Here is a 26,632-nt window from a genome sequence, read left to right on the forward strand (position 1 = left end):
CTTAATTTTTTTCTTCATTGTAATGCTATTCTAAGGAAGCTCACCTTATTTCTCCATGTTCAGTCAATCACTTTATTTCTCCAGGCCCATTATGTAAATATAATCATCTACTATGTTTGCAAAAGCCCTCAACAGGTATTTTGGTCTCCCAGCAGCATTAGATCTAATTACCCATGAAAGGCAAACACAATACTATGCATCCGATGAAGTGAGCTGTAGCTCACGAAAGCTTATGCTCAAATAAATTTGTTAGTCTCTAAGGTGCCACAAGTCCTCCTTTTCTTTTTGACAATACTAAGTGGCTCACAAGCATAAGCATTTCTTATATGATATCAGAAAATTTAAAACACTTTTAATTCAACGAGCCCCAAGGTCATTTCCTCTCTAGACGAGATGTGTTTATTCTTGTGCAGCAGCATACGTGTCAGATGTAGCTCCTTCATTCTTTTAACACACAAACGTCATTACAGGTTGCAAAGAGTCACCCATCGTTTTAGTGCATCCGACACTGTAAAGTCCATTAGTAAAATGTATTAGCTGTTACTATAAACAAGCAAGCCTTGGTACAAGGGCCAGTTTTTCAATTATTTAAGCTCTGATGCCAAACTTGGCCTGTTTCAGAAGCAGACAATACACCGCTGAAATCGTATGTTATCTTTGCTTTTCAGTAGCTATAGATAACTATCATTATGTCATTGTGAAAAAATGTGCTCAATTATCCTACCTTGTTATTACTTAACCTGGGTTTCAAAAAAGGCTTTGGCCTGAAAAGATGTTAGATAAAGACTAAGTACAGCAGATAAAGGTATTGTTTCGCTGAGCATATGCGGTAAGTCTGAGCTGTAGTTTCGTATGTGTAAGTACAATGTTATTGCCCTCTTCCTATGATCCCATAGCTGTGGTGTCTTAAACTAAACTAGTCTGTGGATGAGCCTGTTCCACCCAGCAAAGTGCTGTCTAAAGACCTGTAGCACAGGGCAGTGGAAATTCTCCCTTCCAGTGGAAAGGGGAGAATCTGGATCCTCATTGTGGATGGCTAAGGCAATGTGCACCCAGAGCTGCTCTACATAGGGGCAGGGTGGTCATGAGGTTAAGGCATAGGCGCGGGGCTGAGGTGAGCTGGATTCAGTTCTTAGCAGCACCACAGCTAGCTCTGAAGTGTGATCTTGGATAAATCATTTATTCGCTCGGTGCTCCAGCTGTAAAATAGGGAGGATAATACTTCCTTTGTCCGTATTGTCTGCTTACACTGTACACTCTTCAGGGCAAGGAGTGTTTCTTAGTGGATGTACAGCACCTAGTACCAGGAGCCCCCATCTTAATTAGGGCCTCTCTGATATTCCTCCTAATAAATGTAGTGTGATGATTGCTTGCTCCTGCTGGCCTTTGACACTGCAAGGTATTGAACAATACATTGGGAAAGCCTGGCTTCTTATGATGTTATTTTTAATAGGATGTGCGTCAAATATTTGTTTAGGGGCATAAAAAGCCTTGCTAGGCCCTCAACCTGCGCTCTGCACACCTCGCACAGCAATTAAAACACACACTTAGCAAAAAAATGGCTCATCCCAATTTGTCACAGAAATATTCCCCAGTAAAAATACTGGAGAACAAGATAGCCTCCAGCCCAACCTTTCCAAAGGGCCTAGGAAAGAAACAGTTTCCTACTCTGGTTGCAGAACAGAGCGAGTGGTCAGACTAGCCCACTGAGTACGAGATAGCATCTGCGCTCGCTAAAACATACAGTCTCACACAGACATTCCAGAGTTTTTGTAAGCAGCAAGTGACTCCTCACCAGCCATCAGCCCAGGAAGGGCCTCTCACTTGTCAGTCACTCGTTTTCCTGCCAGTGCCACAGGCTGCACGATACTGATCTGTGCTCCGTTTTTGTTATTAGGGCTTTGATGTACACGTCTTCGTGGCTGCGGCAGCCCCCTTGGGGAACACAGCAGAGGCCTAGCCAGGCTCTTTGCCAGTTGTCCAGGTATTAAGTTTATTCATCCAGCTTCAGGGCAAGCCCATCTCCAGCCTTTTCCTGTGACCTTTGAAAGGACCCTTCTGCTCACTCCCATCTGTGGTCTTCTCAGTGTTCACCTGGACGATCAGCCCCAATTCACACCACTTACAAGAAATAACCCTCCAGTTAAACTGTTTGTGCCTTTTAAAGCTGCAAAGCTAAGCATGGGAGGCTGCTAAAGGGGACATCTCTAGCAATTCATTTCAAGTGGGTTTTGCAGCTGGGCTGAGAAATTTTTTTATTATTATTATTTATAAGTATTACAGTAAAGGCCAGGAACCCCAGTCACGGATCAGGGCCCCATTGCAGATCCCTAGAAATGTAGGGCTAGAAGTCATCAAGTCCAGCCCCTAGGCCCTGTCCAGACAAATAACAAAGGAGGAAGCCCCTATCGCAGGGAGCTTACAGTCTAATAGACAAAATGGACAACGTGGGGGAGGATAAGGTAACACGATGAATAAGGCTAAGATTTTGTCACGATTGTTTTTAGTAAAAGTCACAGACAGGTCACGAGCAACAAACAAAAATTCACGGAGCCTGTGACTTTTACTAAAAATAACCGTACAAGTCGGGGAAGAGGCGCACCGCCCCGGCTGCAGCTCCCACCACAGGGCAGGGATGCTCAGGCCGGTGGCGGCGCCCGGCAGAAGCCGTGGGGCAGAGGCGCACGGCCCTGGCTGCAGCCCCCACCATGGGGCAAGGGCACACGGCCCCGGCTGCGGGGCAGGGGCACACTGCCCTGGTCCCCACCACAGGGCTATGTGGGGAGCATAGCCCCTGCTCCAGCCCCTGTCACAGCTCCAGCCACGGCGTCAGCTGCTGACAGGTGAAGAAGTCACGGAAGTCCGGTAAAGTCATGGAATCCGTGACAGCCGTGACTAAATCGTAGCCTTAACGATGAACAGTTGAATAGGAAAATGGAAGGCGTGATACCACCAAGGGGCTGCAACATGGCACAGTGAACTCCTGTGTGCTCTGGAGAAATCCACCACCATCCACCCTCATTTGCTGCTGCCAGTCCCCCGCCCCCGCATCCAATTAGCCCCCATTATGTCCCCTGGCTAGCTATGGTGGAGATGGAGCCCATGCATATCCTGGGCTGCTGTGCTGGCTATACAGGGGTTTTGAATGATAACAATAATACAGCACAGACATGTATAGACACTCTTGCTGAATGCTTCTTCCCACACCCTTGCAAACAGCAACTCATTGTGGCCATGATTGCCTTAGTGATGCTGAGGGAGCAGAAGTACAAAACTGCCCCACGCACTGGTGGGCAACAACAAATCCAGTCTCAACCATTTCCTTGCTACCAATAAGGAGCTCAGTGCACAGGAGAAGGGACCATCATGTTGGCTCGGCTGGAAACGCTCCCTCTGCTGCAGCATGGAGGAGTTGAGGCATGTGAAGATGCGCGCACAGAGCAGCAGGGACTGAGGGCCGACTGCGCGTCGTGGGGAACGGTCTGGATTTCACATCACGCTCAGACGTACAGACCAACCTCCCTAATTCACAGTGAGATGAAAATACGGCCAAAATCTTAGCAGCTAGGTTCGAGAACATTGGGCCCACGATCATCCTCCCAAACCAGCCGGGAGTTGTTAAAGGCCGGCATGGCTCAGATAACGTAAGACACGTATTAGATATAATAACGGTGTGCTGTGATGACCCCCAGCCCCCGAGCATTCCTCACCTTGGACCCAGAAAAGGTCTTTGATCAAGTGAACTGGGAATCCATGCAGTACACCCTCCAGAGATTTGGGCTGGGGCCTGTTGTTGGAGTTAAACATCTATATAAGGGCCCACGTGTCATATCTTAACCACTAGCATAAAGTCCCCTCTCCTGTCTGACCTGGCCCTAGAGTTTATGGTGAGCACCATACCCTCTCACCCAAATGTTCGGGGTATCAAGATTGGCCCACTGGAGTACCGTTTGGCTATACACCAAGGACGCCCTTTGATTTATAACTAACCCCAAAACCACATTTCTAGCATTAATCCAAGATTTCAGCTTACCTTCAGGCTGCAGAAATAACTGGGAAAAGTCAGAATTACTTGAGATTTCCCAGCTGACTTGTAATGGGGCTTTCTCCCCATGGAGCTTTCACAGTCCAAGGCAATTAAAAAAATAAAAATATGCAGAAATCTTGAAAAACTTGTAAAAATGAATTTAGAACCCTCCCCTCTAGCAGAAGACACCAATCAGAGGCAAGGGCTTTCTCTGAGCCTTGGGAGTGGGGGAGGGGAAATTAGCACAGCTAAGATGAACATCTTACCTAGATTTTTGTACATTTTGAGTGGGCTACTGGACATCATTTTATCATCCTATTTTAAAAGATTTAATAAGATCATCAAGAAAGACCTTTATATGGGGACCAGGAAAACGCCCTGGGCTATCTTGCAGGAGACTTCAGCTCCCCATTGATAGGGGTGGTTTCAGACTCCCTGACCTTCTACCATAGAATCATAGGACTGGAAGGGACCTCGAGAGGTCATCTAGTCCAGTCCCCTGCACTCATGGCATGACTAAGTATTATCTAGAGTCTAGACCATCCCTGGCAGGTGATGGTCTAGACTCTAACCTGCTCTAAAAAATCTCCAATGATGGAGATTCCACAACCTCCCTAGGCAATTTATTCCAGTGCTAACCATGTCATCTGCCGCTCACTGGTTCCAACACATAAACAATAATCCTTATGAGTGGGGATTGAAAGATAATTAATAAAACCAGTGCCCCTATCATGGGTCTTGGGATCATCATCCTGCCCTACAGAGAAAACCTGAATACTTTTTATAGTGGTGACCAGCAGAATATGAACTCTTTTGGCCACCAGATTCTGTTCTTACCTGACACCATACAAAAGTCACTATCTAGGGTAGTTCTCAGTTACAGATTGGCAATCAACCAGTCACATGGAGAGAATGGATAGCGACACTATGTCTCTCTCCATTGGTTAACAATGGTGGGGATAGTTCCATTCCAGGATCTACAACATCAGCATAACCACCTGGCCAAAGTGATGTTGAGTTACCGGTTAAACATCTATGGAAAGAGGTCGACACTTTTGGGGCTTTAGCAATCAAACTTTGGTCAAGCACTACACGTTAGGATCTCTTCCCACTAATTTGGGCCTCTTATCAGCACAGCGTTTTTGGTTTCGGAGAACAGCCATGATCACAAAGCAAATGATTTCGCAGCGATGGAGAAGAAAATCCATATACAAAACAGATCGACGGTATTCTGAATGCTCAGCCATAGAACGGGCCACTTTCCGCAGCACGGATCAACTACAGGAGTTTGAAGAAATCTGCACTCCATTTTTAGAAACATTTGATTAAGGGATACCCAAGGGCCCAGTTGCCAGCCCAGACCGCCTCCCCCATGACTCCTTCTCCCTGCTTTCATGCTTCCCCTCCCTGCCTTGTCTGTGCTGTTCCTCCCGTCTACCCCCACAGTGGCTGTAAACTATTGATTTAAGTAGAGACGTTCTGGTACCCTAACTTCTTACAATCTAGATAAACAAGACAGAGGGCTTGTGTACATTGCCACTTAAATTGATGGAAGTTATGTCGCTCAGGGGTATGAAAAAGCCACACACACACACCCCAAGCAGTATCCACGCTCCACTGTCAGTGGGAGACATTCTCCGGCCACCATAGCTTCTGCCTCTCGCTGAGTCGGAGCGATTATGCCGACGGGAGACTGCTCTCCCGTCGGCTCAGCGCGTCTTCACCAGACACACTACATCAGCACGGCTGCAACAGTGCAGCTGTGCCAATGTAGCATGGTAGTGTAGACTAGCCCAGAGAAAGGCAGGCTTATTATCCCCATTTTACAGACAGAGAATGGAAGTACAAAGAGATTAAGTGATTTGCCCAGGGTCACTCAGGGAATCTGTGGCAAAGCCAGGAATTGACCACAGATCTTGAGTGCCCCATCCAGTGCCGTAACCACAAGACCATCTAAATGCTAACACGGCTCCTTTGAAAGCAAAGTCTGGCACAGGATGTCAAAATGGAGGGGGGCGGGAACTAGCAGTGATCACTATCTCCATGTTAGATTTTAAAAAGAGGCAGCTTATCATTTAACAATAATACTCAACATTCTGGAGGATGCTTCTGCCTAGAGGATCCCAAAGCCCTGAACTATACAGCCACAAAACCATCGCAGTGCAGCACCGGAGAGACAGTGTGTTAGAGCACAGTAGGCAGGTCAGCAGCTGAGGAAGGAGGCAAACGATAATCTGATGCAGCTCCTCTAAAAACAAACTCTGGCAGCGCCTTCGACATGAAGCACAAAACGAAAGCCATCTGGCACCCTGCACTGAGGGAAATGAATGAGAGGAAGGTGATCGGGGGAAGGCCCATCAGTATCAGTTTGTCCCTCACATTCTAGATTTGTACTAGAGCCCATTGATTAGACCCCAACCCCCACCCCGATCCTGCACCCAGTGGAAATGCTCCCATTGGCTTCACATCTCTGGGATCAGGCCACGAGGGGGAAAATATAATCTGAACAGAGCAAAATGGTTACAAGAGGCTTTTATTGCATGCTTACTTCTTACCAATGCATCTCAGGCAATGAGACTCTCACACCCAAACAGACCTTCCAGCTCAGCTAGAGATGAGAAACGGTCGCTCCCACACCCCATTTCTAAGCAGTAGCAATACGCTAGTCTCCTTTCCCACCCATCCACAAACTTTTGCCTGCTTCAAGGCTGCACACGAACACTTTCGAATGTTCCCCTTTGCTGCCATGCACCTCCATGGCTCTGCTTAGTCCGCTGTTCTAAAAGTCACAGAACTCTTCTGCCACCCAAGCCAGCCCCGTAGTTGCTACATGATTTGTTTTTCTTCGAGTCTTTCAGAAATTGTTTTCCAGCAGCCCTCAGCTGTGCACAGAGACTGATGCTTCCTTTGGGGGGAGTGGGGGGAGCTTCTTTGCTGCATTTTTTAAAAAGCGATACTTTGATACGGCAGTGATAGCTCCAGATGAGCATCTTGGAAAATGAATGAAAAAACCTGAAGAATGTAATGTGTTCTGAGGATAATTTCTCTCTCAGCTAAAGGCAAGTACCTATGGGTACGTGACAGGAACACAAGCTCACCGCGGAGGGGGAACAGAGGGACTGAGGAGGGTGATGTGAAGCAACCCAAGATTTGGTTTAATTAAATGCTCCAGCTTTGGTTGCTTGGCCTTTCCTTTATTCTTATGTGTCATTTCAAAAGTCAATACGGATGACATTTACTAGACTGAAAATAGTCTCTGCAGCAACCTGGAGGCATGAAGGCAACATAAGCGGGAGCAGTGAGTTGACAACTTAGGGCTTGATCCAGTGCCCATTCGAGTCAATGGCGAGACTCCCACTGACTTCAGTGGGCATCGGATGAGGCCCTGTCTTGCTTGCATAAACCTCTGACTGCCAGAAGCTGGGACTGGACAACAGGGGATGGATCACTCAATAAAGTGCCCCGTTCTGTTCATTCCCTCTGAAGCACCAGGCACCGGCCACTGTTGGAAGTCAGGCTACAGGGTTATATGGACCATAGGCCACACTGGGTGAGACCCTTCTTGTGTTCTTATTGATGCAGTGAGATGCTACACTTTGCTGTAGTTGACACCGGTGGCCTTCGCAGTGCTGCTTCAGCAAGATTTACAGTCTACAGCAATCGCTTATCAGACCCGATGAAATTTCCTCTCTCCCACCACCCTCCCCATCGTCTTCAGCCTTCATCCAAACTTGGCAGAGACAGTGCACAGCCTATCATTAACATGGACGTAAAGTCTGGAGATAGAATCTGATCCTAGTTTTCACCCTCAAAAATAGATCATCTCTTTGCCTTTCAGTGGCCTCCTAGCCTTTCCTGATAGGATACAGAGGGACCTAGACAAATTGGAGGATTGGGCCAAAAGAAATCTGATGAGGTTCAGTAAGGATAAGTGCAGGGTCCTGCACTTAGGACGGAAGAACCCAATGCACAGCTACAGACTAGGGACCGAATGGCTAGGCAGCAGTTCTGCGGAAAAGGACCTAGGGGTTACAGTGGACGAGAAGCTGGATATGAGTCAGCAGTGTGCCCTTGTTGCCAAGAAGGCCAATGGCATTTTGGGATGTATAAGTAGGGGCATAGCGAGCAGATCAAGGGACGTGATCGTTCCCCTCTATTCGACATTGGTGAGGCCTCATCTGGAGTACTGTATCCAGTTTTGGGCCCCATACTACAAGAAGGATGTGGATAAATTGGAGAGAGTCCAGCGAAGGGCAACAAAAATGATTAGCGGTCTGGAACACATGACTTATGAGGAGAGGCTGAGGGAACTGGGATTGTTTAGTCTGCGGAAGAGAATAATGAGGGAGGATTTGATAGCTGCTTTCAACTACCTGAGAGGTGGTTCCAGAGAGGATGGTTCTAGACTATTCTCAGTGGTAGAAGAGGACAGGACAAGGAGTAATGGTCTCAAGTTGCAGTGGGGGAGGTTTAGGTTGGATATTAGGAAAAACTTTTTCACTAGGAGGGTGGTGAAACACTGGAATGCGTTACCTAGGGAGGTGGTAGAATCTCCTTCCTTAGAAGTTTTTAAGGTCAGGCTTGACAAAGCCCTGGCTGGGATGATTTGATTGGGGATTGGTCCTGCTTTGAGCAGGGGGTTGGACTAGATGACCTCCTGAGGTCCCTTCCAACCCTGATATTCTATGATTCTATGATTTTTATCCCCTCCAGGGGAGTGCGACCTCAGGAAACAGCTTCTGTAGAAAATGCAGAAAGGACATTTTTCTTCGAGAAATGCAGAGCGTATCCCCAAATGCTGTTGGGAATTTCTCCTTGTTAAAATCCCTTAAAGAAGGAAACTAACCACCCCATGAATCACAGTCCTGAAGGATAAATGCTCTCTCACCTTCTTCTCCTCTCTTGCCAAGTTTAATAAACTGGGACCGTGTTTTAACTGGGTGAATCTGTCCCCACTCCCTTCTCAGCCCTTGCTCTAGACACGGGTGACTCAGGAGCACAGTGTTTGCTAACTATTATTCCCAAACTGAAAACACTGGGGCAAAGGGAACAGTGGAGTCCCCAGATGTACAGTGCTTTTAGGGCCTGGCTCTATGGATTAGTGACAGCACAGCGTAGTGAGGGTTCGAGATTTGACCTCACCCGGCCCAGTAGCTAGGGGGAACGCCTCCCATGAAGTTGTAGCACCATTAGACCTGCTCAAGTGCTGGCCATCTTTTCAGTTGAGGACACATCTGACATGACACGGGTCCTTTGAGGGCAAGGGAGTGAAGACAGGTCCATTCGCTCTTCGGCCCAGATCCACAAGGAGACTTAGGCACCTAAATCCCAGCTTTTGGCACCATGGTGCCATGGCTGTCACCTAACCCTGTAGGTGCCAAACTCCTTCAGCACCTAAATTTTCAAGGTAAAAGTTCCCTCGGTGCCTAAATTACTGCCCCAGGTATGCATGGTGCTGCCTCACTCTGGGCACCCGGATACCTATCTCTTGCCTATGCCCCGGCGTGAGCCACAAACTGGGGGAGGATAATCGCTCCTCCACCTACCTCACCTGCTCAGAGCATGCAGCTGGGTCCTCTTCAGCCCATACTGGGCTGGGTCCCATTCAGAATCCAGGAGGAGGTGGTGGTAGGGCCTCCCTTATAACTTTTAGCCCAGTCGTTAGAGCATTTACCTGGGATAGGTTCAATTCTCCTCTCTGCCCGATGGGGACAAAAGCTTTGAACAGGGGTCTCCCTCCTCTCATGAGCATTCTTTCTGCAGTGAGCTTTGGGATATTCTGTTGCAGGGCTCCCTGGATCTCTCCTGTTGAAGCCATTTCACTCTGTGCAAATAATTAAAGCGTCACTGGAGCAGGGACCCAACCCTGGGTTTCCCAGATGGGTGCCCCAACCATCGGTGATTCTGACTCCCTGGCCCAATGACTATTTAATCCACAGTGGAACAGCTTTAACAGGAGAGATTGAGGAACACTCCCCACCCCCATCAGAATACCTCAGAGCCCAATCGTTAGAGCCCCTCTTGAGAGGTGGGAGACCCCTGTTCAAAGCCTTTCTCCCCCTCAGGTGGAGGGGGGAATTGAACCTGCCTGAGTGCTCTGACCACTGGGCTAAAGGGAAACAGCAGCACCTCCTGCTCTGGCTTTTCTTGCACAAAGAAGTTAGGTGCCTAAGTCCCCTGACTCCAGGACAGGGGTTCCTGGCTGTGGATCGCAAGCAGAAATAGCCCCCTCCCTAGGGCTTGGGCTTAGGCATCTATCTCTGTGGGAGAGTTGGGGCTCTCCCATTAGCTAGTTCAGGCAGCCTCCCCCCTAGCATGATGGCTTTTCTGGATCACATTCTTAAACACCTCTCTCCCCCCATTCAATGCATTGGGATTTACCTAAATCAGGCTTTGTGGATCCCATTGTTGTTGTCCCAGTGATTTACGAGGCTGCTGCATCTCATGGTGGATCCAGGCTTATCTCCCTGCTCTGGCTTAATAAAACAACTACTATGTTATAAATACTCCCGTTTACAATGAATGCAGGAATCACATGCATGGTTGCTGTGGTTAGAGAGACACTGAGCAAAATGCATCATTATCCACTCCTAAATGCTTAGATCAGTCGCTGTGAATGTGACAATACCCAGAGCACCTCAACTTAAAAGCACTTCTTTCTATCGCTGCTTAGAATATATATAAGTCATCTATACTTTTGTACCAGCTTTAGATTGAAGCTTTGAAGCAAGTTTCATTATTTAGGATCTGATTCTGCAACCTGTACGTGGAGCAGCTCTTGTGCAAATAACCACAGTGAAGTCAATGGGACCGCTTACACGAATGAGTACTTGTCAACGTAAGGCTTGCAAAGACAAGCTCTTGGGCCCTGATTCAGCAAAGCACTTAAGCATGTGTTTAAATCATCCCTATTCAGCAGTACCTAAGCGTGTACTTAAGTGCTTTGCTGAACAGGGATGGGCTTAATCCTATGCTTAGACAGTTTCGTTGAATGAGGGCCTTAGAAATTAAAGTTGATTAGGTCTTTTCTCCCTCCGTGAAAAGCAAGTTTCTGAACACACAGAGCTCAGTGAGTTTGTTTTATGCATGGTGGTGAATGTGGATCAATCTTAATTTTCTGTCCCAAACCACCGAAGAAATTAGACTGCTGGGGGTCCGTCAGTGAAGGGTATTGGCCTGATGGCACCATGAGCCATCAGAAACAGAGCAGTCAAGAGTCTTGGATAGGGGTAGAGAGGTTCCATATGAAACAGTTTTGGGGTGGGAGAGTGGAAATGGCTAACCCTAATAATACTCAGACCAGGGTTGGTGTTTGCTGTACACATATGCAACTGTTTCCAAAAAGTTGGTATCAGACAGCAAGGAGGCTAAGGGAATAGAGGCCTTTCAGCTGAACTTCATTATAAAATGGTGGCTGTAACTAAATCATGCTCCACATGTGTGCTCTGATTATTAGGTCTGGGACCAGCATGGCTAGAGACAGCACGTACACACACACAGATGTTTTTTGAGAAAGACACACAACGCAGAAACCAAATCAGCAAATACAAAACTTCCTTAAAAACCAATGCAACATTCCCCAGATGCTGTCTTTGCTATATTTCATCCGCAGAGCTTAAGAGAGAAAAGGGGAGAAAATAAAGGACAATAAAACTCCACAGATATAGACCATGTCCATCAAATGTTAACCAAACAGAACAATACTTTCTCACAAGGCAGCTAAAGCACCACTGTGCTGTACAAAAACCCAGTCTGCAATTCCTTCCCTCTCTTCCTTGAACGTTTAAAGAAATACAAGGAAAGAAAGTCTAGCTTTTGGGCCAAACCATTATTCTGTGGAAGGGTTTTAAACAAAGCTGACATTGATGATAGGGGCAGTATGAAATATCACTTTTGCATTGATTGTTGAAATGCATCTTATGTTAGAGAGAGCTGTGGCTCTGAGTTTTGCACTAATGGCTCACTTTTAGCTATCAGTGCTTGCGTCTTCACTGCAACGTGCGAGATGCAGACAGTTTAGATTTCAGGACTGTCTTATCTCATTTCTAGTTCATATAGCTGTGATTGCCAGGCACCTTTTCATTTTTAGTGGGAGGAACTATTTACTCCACAACGTCACACAGAAAGAGAGCATCTTGAAGTAGCTCTGGCATTCATGAAGACGTCAGTTGTCCTGTCCCATAATGTGTGTTACAGGGTGACTGGCCCTATGAGGAGGAGATGGATCCAGCCCCACCTGTGACTGGTGCAAGGCCACGAGGAACCCTTTTTAAAGCCCCGTTTCAAGTGAGGGGAACTCCAGAAGGCAGGTTGGGCTGCTGAGGTTAGGCCTGGAGCAGGGCCACTCCCAGACAGGTAGCCTAGAGGGCTACAAAGAGCAGAGAGGCTCCCACAGAAGCCCTAGGTTAGGGGACGATTGCAAATGACCACAGGCAGAAGTGTGTTTGAAGAAAGGATGGACAAAGCCATCAGGAAGGGAGCAGGGGTAGTGCCTGTCATGAGACTGGGGCATGGGACAGAAGATTCCTTTTGGTTTTGTGGTTTGTTTGGCCCCTACTGTCCTTAAATAGTTGAAGGACTAGGACATACATTTCAGCCCCTCCTTACAATCTAGCTCACACCATTCTTTGTATATAGGATTTTCCCCCTGCCCCTTAAGCCCAAACCCCATAGCCCCAGGCCAGCAAAGCATGTAAGCAAGTGCTTAACTTTAAGCACAAATTGTCCTACTGAAGTCAAGAGAACTCCTCACATGCTTAAAGTAAAACACATAGTACTTCACTTGATTGGGGCTGAGAGGCAAATACCCTGAGCCACCCTACAAGACAGTGGGCAAAGAGAGAAAAAAATATTTCAGCTGTAAAGGTCCAAAGGCTACTGTCAACCAGGAGGATAATTAAAACATGGACATTAGGAAAGATACACTGGTAGGGACATAGAAGGGTAGAGATGGAAGTCAGTTAGTTTAAAGAAGTGCCAAATATTTAAGTAGTTGCCAAGATTAGCAGCGGGGTTTTTTTTTGGCCCAAGCCTACAAACATTTACTGTCAATTGTGTTTCCAGGATCAGATTCAGGCCCAGAAGGGGGAAGGATATATAATGAGCATTTGGATCAGTTCAAGTAGCATTTCAAGATTCCTATCTTAAAAAAGAACAAACTAAAGATAGCAGAAGGAGCTTCGACCCCTTTTTATTCAAACCCTCTCTTTAAGGAAAGAAAAATTCCTCCACCAAATTGCAGTGACTCAGATGCAATTAAGACAGAGATAACATCAGCAAATTTCCCCAGTCTAGTGACAAGCAATTCCAGGAGTGCAAAACAGGATGCTGCTGCAGCTGCTTACCAGCATTCTCCGCGTTATTTGGGGGGGAGGGTTGATTCTGTTGCTGTTTTAATTACCGAAAAGGCAATTCCTGAGCAGCTCCCATTTAGAAAGCGGCCTCATTCATTTGACAAGGGCTAACGTACAATCACGATGCATTTAACAGGAGCAATAATTTAAAAGCTCCCCATCATTGTGTCTTACTGCTGTTCTTTATAGCCACAGGGACAGAGAGTACTCTGCAGATTCAGTTGACTGCCCGCCACACCTTTTGGAAGATTTATTGGGATTTTCACATCTTTGTCTTGCTCAGAGAGATGGCGTGGCGTGATTAAGAGACGTTCTGGGAGAGACAGGATTGGGCAAGCTTCGTGAAGCACTCATGGGCTGAGAAAGTTTTCCCAAACCACAAAAAGGGACGTGTCATAAGTCATTAATCCGCCGTACAAAAGTTATGTCGAAAGAAATATAAACTCCCCCCTTGCTGCAGCCAATTCCCAATATTTTACTCCGAGTTACTCCTTGTGAAAAGTAGAAAGGTGCTCGTGCAACCTGCTCATTTATGAGCCAAGTCATGACAGGCGAGGAAGGAAAGGAAATACCTAGGAACAGCAGCACATATTTCACCATCTTATTTTAATAGTTGCAATCTGTTGCTGTTATAATTCACCCTCCCTAACCACCACCGGAAGGGAGCGATTTTAGGGTCAGCGATCGATTGCACGGTTAGAAGCAGCGCCATGGAACACAGTTCATCTAAGGAGGGTGCTCTCCTCTTCTAGGGTAAATCTCCAAAATAACAAATACTCGAGAAAGTGTCCTTCTCAATGTCGGCTGGATATTCAGGAAGAGAGCTGGAAAGACCCGTGGATAACTCACAGAGAAGGCCGCCCCTCTGGAAGCAGATCTTACAGTGCAAGAACCCGAAGCACTCGAAAGGGCTTCAATAACCCCCAGCCCGAGTCTGTAGTTTAAATAGGGAGAAGCTATGATAGAGCTGTTTTAATTTTAAAAAACTGGGGATGTCAAGGAAGCGTAGGGTTCCCTGGGAGCGCCACCTTCCCGCTCAGAAGTCAGACCCCCCCCACCCTCTGCTGTGGCATCAGAGAGGAACCCCCTAGCCCTCATGACAGCAGCAACGGGAGACAAGCCCGGCTGCCAGAAAGCTGCTCTTCAGTAGCTACTCGGAAGGATGAACCAGGCACCACCCCTGTACCCACACACAGCCAGCACAGGATCGAGCAACCATCATCCATGGGGTGATTGGAGAGGTGCCCACAAGCACACCGATACCACAGCAGCAAGTGCCCTTCCACTAGCGGCAATCTTGGGCTGTGCCCTCACAATGAAGGCAGGGCAGCCACAGGGTCCTACCTTCCTACTGGGACAGCCCTCCCAGCTCCTGTGGGGGAGGAGAAGTGGTGCTGCCTTCCGCAAAACCAGCTCCTCTCTCCCTCCAAGTCACAGCTTCCCAGGCCAGAAGGGAGCACTGTGATCACCTGGTCTGACTCTCTGCATACCACAGGTCGTTGAACTTCCCCTCAAAAATTCCTACAGCGGCTGTTTGATGAAGAATCCACCACAACCCTTAGTAAGTTGTTCCAATGGTTCATTACTCTCACTGTTAAATGTTTGCACCATTTTTCCCCACTCTGAAGGTGTCTAGCTTCAACATCCAGCCACTGGATCGCGTTAGACCTTTCTCTGCTAGATGGACGAGCCCATTTTTAAAAATAGTTGTTCCCCGTGTCAATAGTTTTAGACTGTGATCCACTCACCCATTAACTCTCTCTTTGTTAAGCCAAATAGACTCAAAGAGCTCAGTCTATCACTGTACGGCAGGTTTTCTAACCCTTTAATCATTCTCATGGCTCTTCTCTGAGCCCTCTCCAATTCATCAACATCATTCTTGAATTGTGGGCCTCAGAACTGGACACAGTATTCCAGCAACAGTCGCACCACCTCCTCCTACTCAAGATTCCTCTGTTTTATGCATCCTAGGATCTCATTAGCCCTTTGGCCATGGCGTCACACCGGGAGCTCACGTTCAGCTGATTAGCCACCACAACCCCCAAATCTTTTTCAGAGTCACTGCTTCCCAGGAGCAGTCAAGAGATTCAGCTCCACCCCAAAGACAGGGGAAGGCTGATATAGGGAGCGACAGATTGCTGAGTCGGCTCTTATTTCTGTTCCTCTCCCTGGGGTACTACCACCCTGACAGGGAGGAGAAGCCAGTGGCTGCCATGCCTGAAGTGGGGAGATCAGGGGCCCACACATGTAGCAAAACGAACTGGTTCACACATGTAGCAAAACCAACTGGTGCTCCCCATGCTCCCTGCAAGCACATCTCCCAGTGGACGTGGCTCTTTTGGAGTGGATTTGCCTGTCCTTTCAGGGAGGGGTCCCTACTGTATATCAGGGGGAACTGGTGCCTTTCTGCCACTTGGATATATAGAACTAGTAATGGCAAGCCCCCTACAGGCAGTGTTAATGTTAAATTGCCAAAGTTGAAGGGCAGATGAAAACCCGCAGGTGTCAGAGCAAGGTTTATTCCTGGACGCCTACATCCCATCCTGCTCTGCAAAAGTCCTATTAAAAGAAAGAATTGAGCCACACTGAGCTGTGACTGACCCATTTCTCTCCTTTCCCACCTCAAAGTACAGGTTCCAAACACAGGAACACCTCAAACTCGCCTCAGTTACTGTGTAGTTCGGATGCAGCAAGTGTCGGATGGCCACATTCAGTGTGCCTCTAGGTGGGGGCAGCGCTGGTGCGGTCCCAACCGCTGGTTCTAGAGCAACGTAACAAACTTTAAAAAAAGTATTAAAACAGACTGTTTATTACAGCATATGATGTGTTATTAATTTACACAATGATATATAAAAACAGCCGTTTGTGAGGTACAGTAACTTGACAGTGACAGGAATATTAAAACTATTGATATTCATGCACATGACATGCATAAGTTTTTAAAAAGCGCTTTTACACAATATACTGAAGAGTTACTGAGCCTTTCCCAGCTGGTCCAATGGTTTCTTCTGGAGAGCAATGTATCATTCTGGCGGGAGTCCCACACATGGGATGCACATTGGGGTCATCCATAGCAGAGTGCCTTTTGGAGAAGGCAACTCAAGAGGGAGATTAAGCGAGAGCCCTTTCTATTATTTGAATTACCATAGCACCTAGGAGCCCTAGTTGTAGACCTGGGCCCCATTGTGCTAGGTACTGTACAAACACAGGTGGAGGGGGAGGAGGTTGCAAGAAGAAGAAGAAAGGTTTACAAGAGGAAATCCAGCCAGACAAAACGTGGAACATAGGCAACATGCAGGAACAAGAGAGAAAAAAAATTAAGGGATAAGAACAAACATTAGGATCCTCCACTTATGACTTTAAGCTGTTGATCTCCTGGTATTACAAGACCCAGAGCTGGAAAGAATAGGCAAGGAAGATCCATTCTTGGGAACATTATTATTTTTCAAAGCCTTCTGATACTATGCACTTGAAGCTGTCACCACTGAAATGGCAGGTTTTTTAAAAACGAGTATAATGTTTTTTATTTCCATGAAAAGGCACTAGTATCCACCCAAGATTTGAAGCCGTGTCATAATTTACCTTAAGTTTTAAATATTTGTATTAAAAAAAAAAATCTATGAAACTATTTACACAAAAGCACCTCATTTCTTTAAGTAGAAGCAGACGCGTTCCACGCGGACAAGTCATTTCATTAGACAGTCGTCATCAGTTTGAGAGAGCCAGATCGGAAGCGAAGGATTTTCTTCTTGAGGTTATGCGAGGCTTTAATTTTGACAAAGGCCTTTGCTGCATTTTCGTGCAGCTCTGGAGCGGCCACCGTTTGGATAGGAAGAGTCTGGACAAACTGAGACCAAATAAGCCCCCCGCTTTCATCGGAGTCACTAGTAGTCGTGCTCTCCCCAACGAACTCCACCTCACTCAAGCTGGACTCGCTGTCTCCAAAGCAGTTTGTAGTGTAGTTACTCTGCTCATCTTCACTGGTGTCCACTACGGTGGAGTGGAACAGGGATTCGCATTCTGCTGAATACTCAGAGTCACTAGCAATGTAAGCGTAGGGGCTGACGTATGGAAGGGGAACTTGTGAATATACCCCTATGGCTTCTCTCCTGTTTCTTCTTGCCCTTCTCAAGGCTTCCTCATAGGAAATCTCTGCTGAGGACTTCCACCGGCGATAATCTCCTCGCTTGTGTTTAGGTTTGGCCACAACTACTTCTCTGCTATGTCCGTGAGATTTGATCACAGTTTTATGGAGGCCAGTCTGCCTGCTTGGGAGGCTTGGCTCCAGCTGTGAACTGCTGCTTTTCTTCCCTCTCACAGAGGGCTTTTTAAGTTTCTTATTTGTATCCAAGTCATCAGGGAAACGACACTTTTTGCCAATTGGCTTGGTTTTCTCCCGCATGGTGGGTGCGTTGCTTTCCAGCAGGCTGGCCAGGTGGGACCTGTGTTTCAGAGTAGAGCTCTTCAGAATTTTGACACTTTTGGTGCCTTTGTGAAGCTTAAGGCTTTGCTGTTGAGCTGGTATGTACTGAGCACTCACCAGCAAGCCTTCATCCAGGCTCTGAGAGGAAGAGCCCTCACTCTTGAAATCCAACGTGGGTCTCTCCTCCAGAGGAGGCGAAGTGGGGTGAGCTGCTTGCAAGCGGTTTTTTAGCAGTAGCTTTTTGGGTGGCTGGGTCACTTTATTCTCCTGCTGCAGTGCTGTATGCCTACCAGGACTTTCTGTAGGAGACGTAGCAAAGAGTTGGCCATTTTCCTTTGGGATATCCCCTGTTGTAGTTACAGGGCACCAGTTTAGTTCTTGAGATGCTGGTTTGACGGTCCTTGACAGATGTTTGCTTTGAAGTTCATTGACAGCGCTTGGTGGGTAGGCTGCAGCCGGAGGCACCTTCCTGCTTTCCAGCTGCTCCCCATTAGATTCTTTTGACCGCTGATTTAATGGGGAGAAGGTGCCATTATCCAAAGCGGTTGTTCCACTGGAATGCAAACATGCTTGTTTGGAATTCTTCAGGTTCACAATGTTAGGATGTGAAACAGCCGCAGTCTGTCTAACACACATGCTCCCATGTCTCAAAATGCCTTTTGTGGGGTCAGCATTCAGACTTGTTCTCGGTTTGTTAGTCCTCACAGAATGTGTCTTTTTCTGAACAAGGCTCAAGATGTAACCCTCTAGTTTTTTGTTGGCTGAAGGACAGGGTACAGACCATGAGCTCTGCGGGAGAAAGGAATTGCCTGTTTTTACTGAGTCTAGTTCAGCTCCAATGCAAACATCATTAACATTGCAACCACGTCTCTCTTCTTCTCTCAGGGGATTACCGGTCACAGGAAGAAGAAACATTGGACTCTGCACGGCTACTGCATGTAGGGGACTGGGGTAACGGTACACGTCATTCCCATTTTTAGATACTAAGTCACACTGATACTTTGGATTTACATCTGCAACCACATCAAGGGAATTGGAGTGCGTTGTGGAGAGCGAACGACAGACAGCACCTGATGCCGGGTCCTCGTGCTGGCTTTCTTTATTGTAATCCATCCAGCCTATGAGATCTGAAATGCATTTGAAAAGAGTTTAAAGATGCTGCCATTGTGTAGTTCTGCTTTTAGTCTTTTCAAAGATACTTTTGAAGACTTTGGCCTGGTCTACACCCACACTGCTTTAACTAGGGCAATACAGTTGAAACTCTACAATCCACCATCGTGTGGATTCAGTTATACCAGTACGAAGATGCTTATTCTCAGGTCTACACTATAATGTTTTGTTGGTAGAGTAACTAGAGTGACAAGGTGGGTGAGGTAATGTCTTTTATTGGACAAACTTCTCTTGGTGAGACAGAGACCAGCTTTCGAGCTTAGCTATGTCAGTCAGGGTGTGGAAAAAAAAAACAAATTCCCCTTGTGACATAAGTATGCTGGCAAAGCCCGCTGTGTAGATGCAGCTATGCTGACAGAAGAGTGATCCAATAAAAGACATTACCTCATTCACCTTGTCTCTCTAATATCCTGGGAGCGACACGGCTACAACACTGCGGCAGACAGATTGGCTAACGTCACTGAGGGAGATGGCGTTACTATACAGGCAGAAAAACTTCTGTTGGCATATGCTGTGTCCCCACTAGGAGGTTCTGCGGGTACAGCTATACTGATATAGCTAGAGCAGCACAGTCTAGGGCTGTGTCTGCACCGCCACGGTACGTCGACCTATGCTGCGCAACTCCAGCTACGTGAATAGTGTAGCTGGAGTCGAGGTACCTTCGGTCAGGTTACAGCAGGGTCTACACCGCAGGGGGTCGATGGGAGAAAAATCTCCCGTCGACTTACCTTACTCTTCTCGTCGGGGGTAGAGTACAGGGATCGGAGAGCAATCTGCAGTCGATTTGGCGGGTCTTTACTAGACCCACTAAATCGATCACTGGAGGATCGATCTCAGAGCATTGATCTCAGCTGTAGTGTAGACCTGCCCTATGTAGTGTAGTGTAGCCTAGCCCAGCCCTTATAGTCCCATATAGAAAGGGGAATAAGCTATACTGGTATAAGGCGCCTTTATACCAGCAAAACTGAATCCACACTAGGGATTGTAACAGTGTAATTATATCAGTTTAAAAAAAAAAAAAGAGAAATCCACACCTTTAACCAACATAGTTATACTGGTACAAAATCCGCCTTAAAGAGCCTTCCACTTTGTACAAGAGGCCTCTAGAATTCTACAATTGACTTTTACAGCATCCACATGGACTGCTAGATGCAGAACTGTAGAAAGCCCGAGGATGTGTGTGTTACAAGATATACTGCACTGCTAAACCCACAACTAACCAAGAGGGAACAAACAAATTACACCAGTAAAATTGTTAACAGTTGGCTGAAGGGCAATATTAACCATCCTTTTCTTTAGGAAATTCAGGCTGATCACAGACTTCCATCGTTTTCACTTAGAACTGCTTTTATAGGGCTTCAGAATTTTCAAATTCTGTTCAGGGAAAGATGATCAAGAGTCAAAGAACACTCATAAGAGAATCTTCTTCGGGGGGGGGGGGGGAGGGGATGTCAAAGACAAAGAATCTTTTGACTGAAGCCCAGGAGTGGGAGTTCAGAGACACGGGGTTCTATTCCCAGCCCTGCAAGAGACGTCCTCGGGGGCTAGTTACTTAGGTCAAAATGTTCCAATCTGAATGCCTTACTAAGGCCATATTTAGGCACCTAAGTAAGAGGGCTGATTTTATCAAACATGCTTAACCCCCGCAGTTCCCATAGATTTCAGTGGGACTATATAGGAGAGGAAGTGCTGCTCGGAGAGCAAGAATGGGTCTATCAGGAGCGTAAGAGAAGAACAGCTGACTTACTGTAGGTCATATCACAGTATTTCTTAAATTCTCTGTTACAGTCTAATATTCACAGCAAATTGTCAAGAGGACATCACTGAAACATGCCACTGTGGGAAGTGGGCTAGACTGCCATAATCTGTTGAAGAGTTTCATATTTCCATTCTGTATAATGAAAACCAGCAATGTAATCTGCTGTAGATCTTTGTGCAGGATTGTTTTTAAAACATGCTTGATAATGAAGACCTATAGATTGGTGATAGGGAAATTTAAATTACATCAAGCAGGCCAGAGGGTAATTTGAAAGCTCTCAACATCTCAGAATTGCTACAAAGTCACATTTCTAGGACAGACAAACTTGAATGATTATGCTCTGGATTCCTAAATACAAAAGTTCACTCATAGGCATAGTTTGACTTCTATATTTGGGGGACGGGGGACGGGGGGGGGGGACAACAGCTCCAGTCAGGCTTAGGGGGCCTTGCAAGGGGGGTGGGGATCTAAGCCTGCTCAAGGCTTGCATTGGGGGCGGAGCGGCTGCAGAATGGAAGTTCTGAACACCAAGCAATACATGACTGCTTGTAAGCATCCTCCAGGATCCAAACTGAAACAAGGTCCTATTCAACCCCTCTTTCCAGACCTATACAACAAATAAGAGGATTCTTGCAACAGAAATCTTGTAGTAACCAGTCCTAATATATAACCGAGACACACATACACACTGAGATTTACATCTTTAGACTAGAGTAACTGGAAATTCAAACATGCATCTTTCCCTTACCAAAGACAGAGAAACCTTTTCCATTATTCATAATGGCCATTTGTCCATGCGACACAAACCCAGCACACACTTCATCACAATTGTCCATGTGCTGAAGACAGCAGTTAGAGCTGGGAAACTATTAGTCGCTTGCTTTCATAGGCACAAATATGCGCTACCCATAAATTAATTTGGTTCAGGTGGGTTTTTTTACTTTGGTAAAAACTGTTTTCTAAAAGGAAGTGATAGGAAGTTATACAATGAATTTGCTTATGTGTAAATGTACCACTGCCCTTTACTGGGCAGAAAATATCAGAGCTGATCACGGGTTTATACGTGCTCAAAATTCACACAATGACTGAAAAAGTGGCAGGTGAAATCTATACCCCATGCCACACATATGCGACAAATACATCAGTCAGAGTCTTTTTGGATTATTTTATATTAACACGTAGTTTAGCAAATGAAAAAAGGAAGAGTTAATAGGACCCTGCTAGCTCCAATGCAGCATTTCTACTGTTAAGCCAAAGCCACTTGCTGGAGTATGGTGTATTATACCAGCTTTTACTGTACCTGCAGATTTTGGGCGTCCATCTGAGATATTCAAAGATGTCTCCAAAGGGCTGCAAAAACAGGTGCTGGAATGGCAACTGGATAAACACTCACTGAAGACTGAGTTAGAGGAATTGGAAAGTGATCCAGAGGCCCCATCACTCAGCTCATAAAATCCTACAAAAATAAAAACTTGGGTTTATTTTGGTTCTGTTTATTATGCAAAAAATGCCCCTCCCCCTCCCCTAGAAAAGCAGTTGAGTTTCTGGGTATTTTGGCTCACTGGATCTCAGACAATTTATATCATTTCATTCAATCATCCTGATTAGTTGTACTATACAGTAATACTATAATACTGGGACAATTTCTGTTTATTGAAAATAAGGCAGTGGGATGTCACTTAGCCTTTGAAATATTAATATCTCAAACAATTTTTAAAAGCCCACTTGAAACTAAAACAGTACAGATTGTGCTAAGAAAAATCTGGCTGTACTTGCCTTCAAAGCTCATTTAACAGGGTATTAGATCTCTTGACAACCATTCTACCAGTATTACTTGGCTACAAAACTGTCTACAAGTCTCCTTAGCCACTGTTGCTGCTTCCTTCCTGTACTTTTTCTTGCAACCCAATTCCCATAAATAAAAGAAATGAAGCGTTCTGAAAAAGCTTCATCTATGGCATTATTTTTTAAAGAAAGAAACCCCACTTTCTGAAAAATCAGACACACGATTGTGCAGCATGTTCTCAATAGTCCTGAAATTTTCCTCTGAATATACTGTATGAAGTCAGTAATGTTTCCAGTGGCAGCTGAATTTTTCTTGGTCCCACTGTAACATCACTGATGGCCACACTGTGGACCTTTATCATTCTCTGCTGTTACATTGCTGAAGGTTCTGCCCTTTTATAACCGGTTTATAACCAATTGCTGGGTGGATCCATTTTGCAGCATATGGGGCTTACCTGAACTTGGGCGACTGTCTGTCTCAAGGTGCTCATCTGTAGTCTTTTCTACATCCAGTCTTAGATCACTTATCTGTTTGTCTAGTTCTTGCAGCTGATTTAATAGACCAGCATCTCGCCTTCTCAAACAGTTCTGGAAAACAAGAAAAGCAACATGTCACCTTTGTTGTCCAGAAACAAATGGGCCACAAGTATCATCTGAAGAATAGCTTGTAAATTCCATGTCAGTTCTTTTAAAAGAGAGGTGGGGGGGGGGAGGGGGAAGGAGGATGACGACACCACAGAAATCTTGCCTGGAAGTTCAGGATAAAAATTCAGCTGAACTAGAATGCAGACATTTAATTCCAGTCGCTCTCATTCTGTTGCACATTATAATCTTATATTCTTAAAGCATAAGGCAAGATTACAGGAACCAGGATCAGGGTCCTTTCATTAATTTGACAACACAATAAGTAGGAAAAGTAATCCCTTCTCTTCCCCCATTACAATTGTATTACATTATTGTAATAAGACTGTTTAAGCTATTTATGAAGGTAATTTTGATGATATACAATGGGCAATAAAGAATGATTTTGCAAGAAGCTCATTAACCCAAGGTCAGTGTAATCAGTTTCTCTACATATTCTACAACCACATCTATCCATCGTCTGTCCAGTTGCGACAGTTTTTATACACACGGGCACATACACTTTTGCATTGCACCCAGCAGTATTCTGATAGGTTTCTGAGTGTAGATGCTCATAAAGGGCCCAATCCCAAAACCATTAGGTCAAGGGGAGCCTGTCCATTGGATTCAATGGGTGTTGGATCAGGCCCAAGACTGAAAGGCTAATAGCATTAGCTAGACCAGTGGAATTCAACCTGTGGCCCAATCAGCACACAGTTGCAGCCAACATGACATCCTCAGGGCCATACAGTTAGTATATATATGTTCTGTGGCTGCGGCCCACATGACACAGAGAGCTGCAGGGGTGGCCCACAACGGTAAATAGGTTGAGAACCACTGAGCTAGACGGACTAGCACAATGCACTACCGCTTGGGAAGGGCAAGCACATTATTTTTCCACTTCTAACATGAGCCAGGATTTGGATCCAACCCAGATCTGCAGAGGTGACAGGTTTAGAGCAGGAACTCATTGCGCCACCTACTGACCCTGCCCCCCTCTAAAGAAGGATTGGGAATAGTGCATCTGGTTCAAATTTGGAATGTCAAGTGCACAAATTAAAGTGTTACCACAGACCCCCAATTCCGAGTAATAATTCCTGTTACTTTACTGTGGTCATTTGGCAGCTAATAATTCCTGAACAGTCACATCGCCTTTTTAGAAAGAAGCAACCCTACTATACACATTTACTGAACCAAACGGTTTAAAACAACCCTACAGAAGCAATCAAGATTTGCAAGTGAACATCAAAAATCCAACCTCTCCCTTGGTCAGAGCCAATATGCACAAATGCTGAGCCGGGCCCCTGGCACAAAGAATACCATGCACAGCTGTGAGTTATTTTCATTGAAAAATGATCCACTGCTTCATGTCTAGCTCTCTCCTCCCCCCCCCCCACAAGCTACAAAGCGCATTTTCAACAAAAGCATCCCTATTTTAAAGGGCCTGATCCTGAAAACTGCACAGCACTCACTACTCCCACTAAAATCTCAGGATAGCCTCTGGGCCCAATCCAACTCTTAGTCAAGTCAGCAGACGCACGCCCATTGACTTCAGCAGCTGTGGATTAGGCAGTACAAGAGCACCACAGGCTGCATCAGGGGCTTTTTAAAAGGAGTGACTATATCTCTTTTGTAGCAAACCAAGGATAAACTCCTTCTCACCTCACGCCTATCAGTTGCTCTGTTGAGCAATGATCAGGATTTAATTCTAAAAACGCCCGCACCGTATAGTGAATACATTTTTCTGGCTCTTTCATATCTAGTTACTAGTTCTGATAGAAATTCAATAGAAGAAATGCTTTCTGCTTCACCGTCCGGAGTCCTCCCTACCCGCTCGCTCTTTTGCTTTAAAGAGCGCAGGACATGAACGGATTTGCAGAAACTAGCTCGCTTATTCCACCAAGCACAGCCCCCTAAATCAAGAGGTGCCTTCTCGTTTTTCGTCAGGGACTCTTGCCCCGTTAGGCAAAGCGCTTTCACTGAGCCTCACATTTCAAATGAAGAGCCGGACCAGGTGCAATGGGGAAAGGTGAGGACAGTTCAGGGGAGGGCACCGGATTAGAAAGGCTCTTCCCGAAAGGCAGTTCAATTTCATGGTAAAAAAAAAACAAACTCATTTGAAGCTGGGTAATTAATCGAGCTGTGACCAGCCCGGGCTGCTTTTGTGAGCCGTGGGGATGAGCACCGGGAGTCTGGAGGTCTCCTGCCCTTGTGCCTTCCAGACACACAACCGGCAACGACCACTTCAGATGAGGTTCCGCGGAGCTCGCCGGCTTCACTGGCCCCCGTAGGAGCCCGCAGAGCCCCCCGAGAGGGAGGAGGAAGGGCTGGGGGATCAGACACACACGGAGGTGTCATTCTCCCCCAAGGCGCGTCTGTCCGTTACAGAGGGTCCCCGATCGGAGCAATAAGGAGGAGACGGGAAAGATCAGACTGCACCAGGCACCCGGACTCTCGCGCCCTGGGAGTGCGCCCCCCAGCCCGGGACCCTCGCCGGTGCGCCCCCCGGTGCTCCCCCTGTACCCCCCAGCTCGGGACCCTCGCGGTGCGCCCCCTGGTACTTCCCCGCCTCCTGCGCCCCCCAGCCCGGGACCCTCGCCGGTGCGCCGCCCTGGTGCTCCCCCGCGCCCCCCAGCCCGGGACCCTCGCGGTGCGCCCCCCTGGTGCTTCCCCGCCTCCTGCGACCCCCAGCCCGGGACCCTCGCCGGTGCGCCCCCCAGCCCGGCTCACCAGCTGCTTCCTCAGCAGGAGGATGTTCTCCTCCAGGAACTTCTCCTCCAGGCTGCGCTGGGCGTCCCCTTCCCCGGGCGGCTCCCCGCGGGCCCCCGCGGCGCTGGGGGCGGCCCCCGGCGGGTGGCTCAGCAGCAGGCTCTTCACCAGCAGCTCCTGCCGCTGGCGCAGGTAGTCCAGCTCGCCCAGCCCGGCCAGCGTGGCCTCCAGCCGCTCCCGGGTGCGCTGCCGCTCCGCCTCCGCCTCGCCCTTCTCCCTCCAGCGCCCATCGGGCTCCCGGGGCGCCGCCGCCTGCGGCTGCTCCGGCTCCTTGGCCGCGGCGGCGGCCGCCGGGCTCGGCTTCATCCCCGGGGCGCGGGCGCCTGCCTCAGCGCATGGGGAGCGCCCGGGGGGTGCCCGGGGCTCCGAGCGGCCACTGCCGGGGGAGGGCGGCTGCGGCCCCACGAGGTTCCGAGCCGCCGGGACGCGGCGCAGCAGGGGGAGCCGGAGCGCGGCGCTGCTCCTGCCAGCGCCGCCGCTGCACTGGGCCAGGGGCGCCCAGCCCGCTCCTCCCGCCCCACTGCCACCGCCCCCGCTCCCTCCCTCCGCCCGCCCGGCTCAGCCCCGCAGCAGCATCCCCGGCTACTGACGCTCTGCGGCGACGGCGCCTCCCCTCGCTCTCCCCTCCCCCTTTCCGCGCTCTCCCTCTGGTTTTAGCTGCTCCCTGCCGCCGCCTCTTCCTCCCTTCCCCTTCCCTCTTGCTCGCTGGCTTTCGGCCTGCGCTG

The 26,632-nt window shown here is 47.5% G+C and overlaps 1 protein-coding gene across 1 annotated transcript; it reads right to left on the minus strand.

Annotated features, from left to right (window-relative positions):
* Window positions 1–16,262: 16,262 nt before the first annotated feature.
* Window positions 16,263–26,213, minus strand: DACT1 (dishevelled binding antagonist of beta catenin 1). The gene is made up of 4 exons (XM_074957203.1): window positions 25,869–26,213; window positions 22,973–23,105; window positions 22,033–22,188; window positions 16,263–18,930 (listed from the first exon to the last, which is right to left on the minus strand). The coding sequence occupies exons 1-4, from the start codon at window positions 26,211–26,213 to the stop codon at window positions 17,075–17,077; spliced, it is 2,490 nt and encodes an 829-aa protein (XP_074813304.1). The 3' UTR covers window positions 16,263–17,074.
* Between the last annotated feature and the right edge of the window lie 419 nt (window positions 26,214–26,632).

Source organism: Natator depressus, chromosome 6, assembly GCF_965152275.1.
Source record: "Natator depressus isolate rNatDep1 chromosome 6, rNatDep2.hap1, whole genome shotgun sequence".
NCBI lineage: Eukaryota > Metazoa > Chordata > Testudines > Cheloniidae > Natator > Natator depressus.

What these genes read in the sequence shown, in the direction of transcription:
- DACT1 (XM_074957203.1), bottom strand. Translation starts at nt 26,213, where the DNA reads ATGAAGCCGAGCCCGGCGGCCGCCGCCGCGGCCAAGGAGCCGGAGCAG. An exon ending in TCCTGCTGAGGAAGCAGCTG is followed by an intron (nt 23,106 to 25,868) that starts GTGAGCCGGGCT and finishes CTTGTTTTCCAG; the next exon opens with AACTGTTTGAGAAGGCGAGA. An exon ending in AGACAGTCGCCCAAGTTCAG is followed by an intron (nt 22,189 to 22,972) that starts GTAAGCCCCATA and finishes TTATTTTTGTAG; the next exon opens with GATTTTATGAGCTGAGTGAT.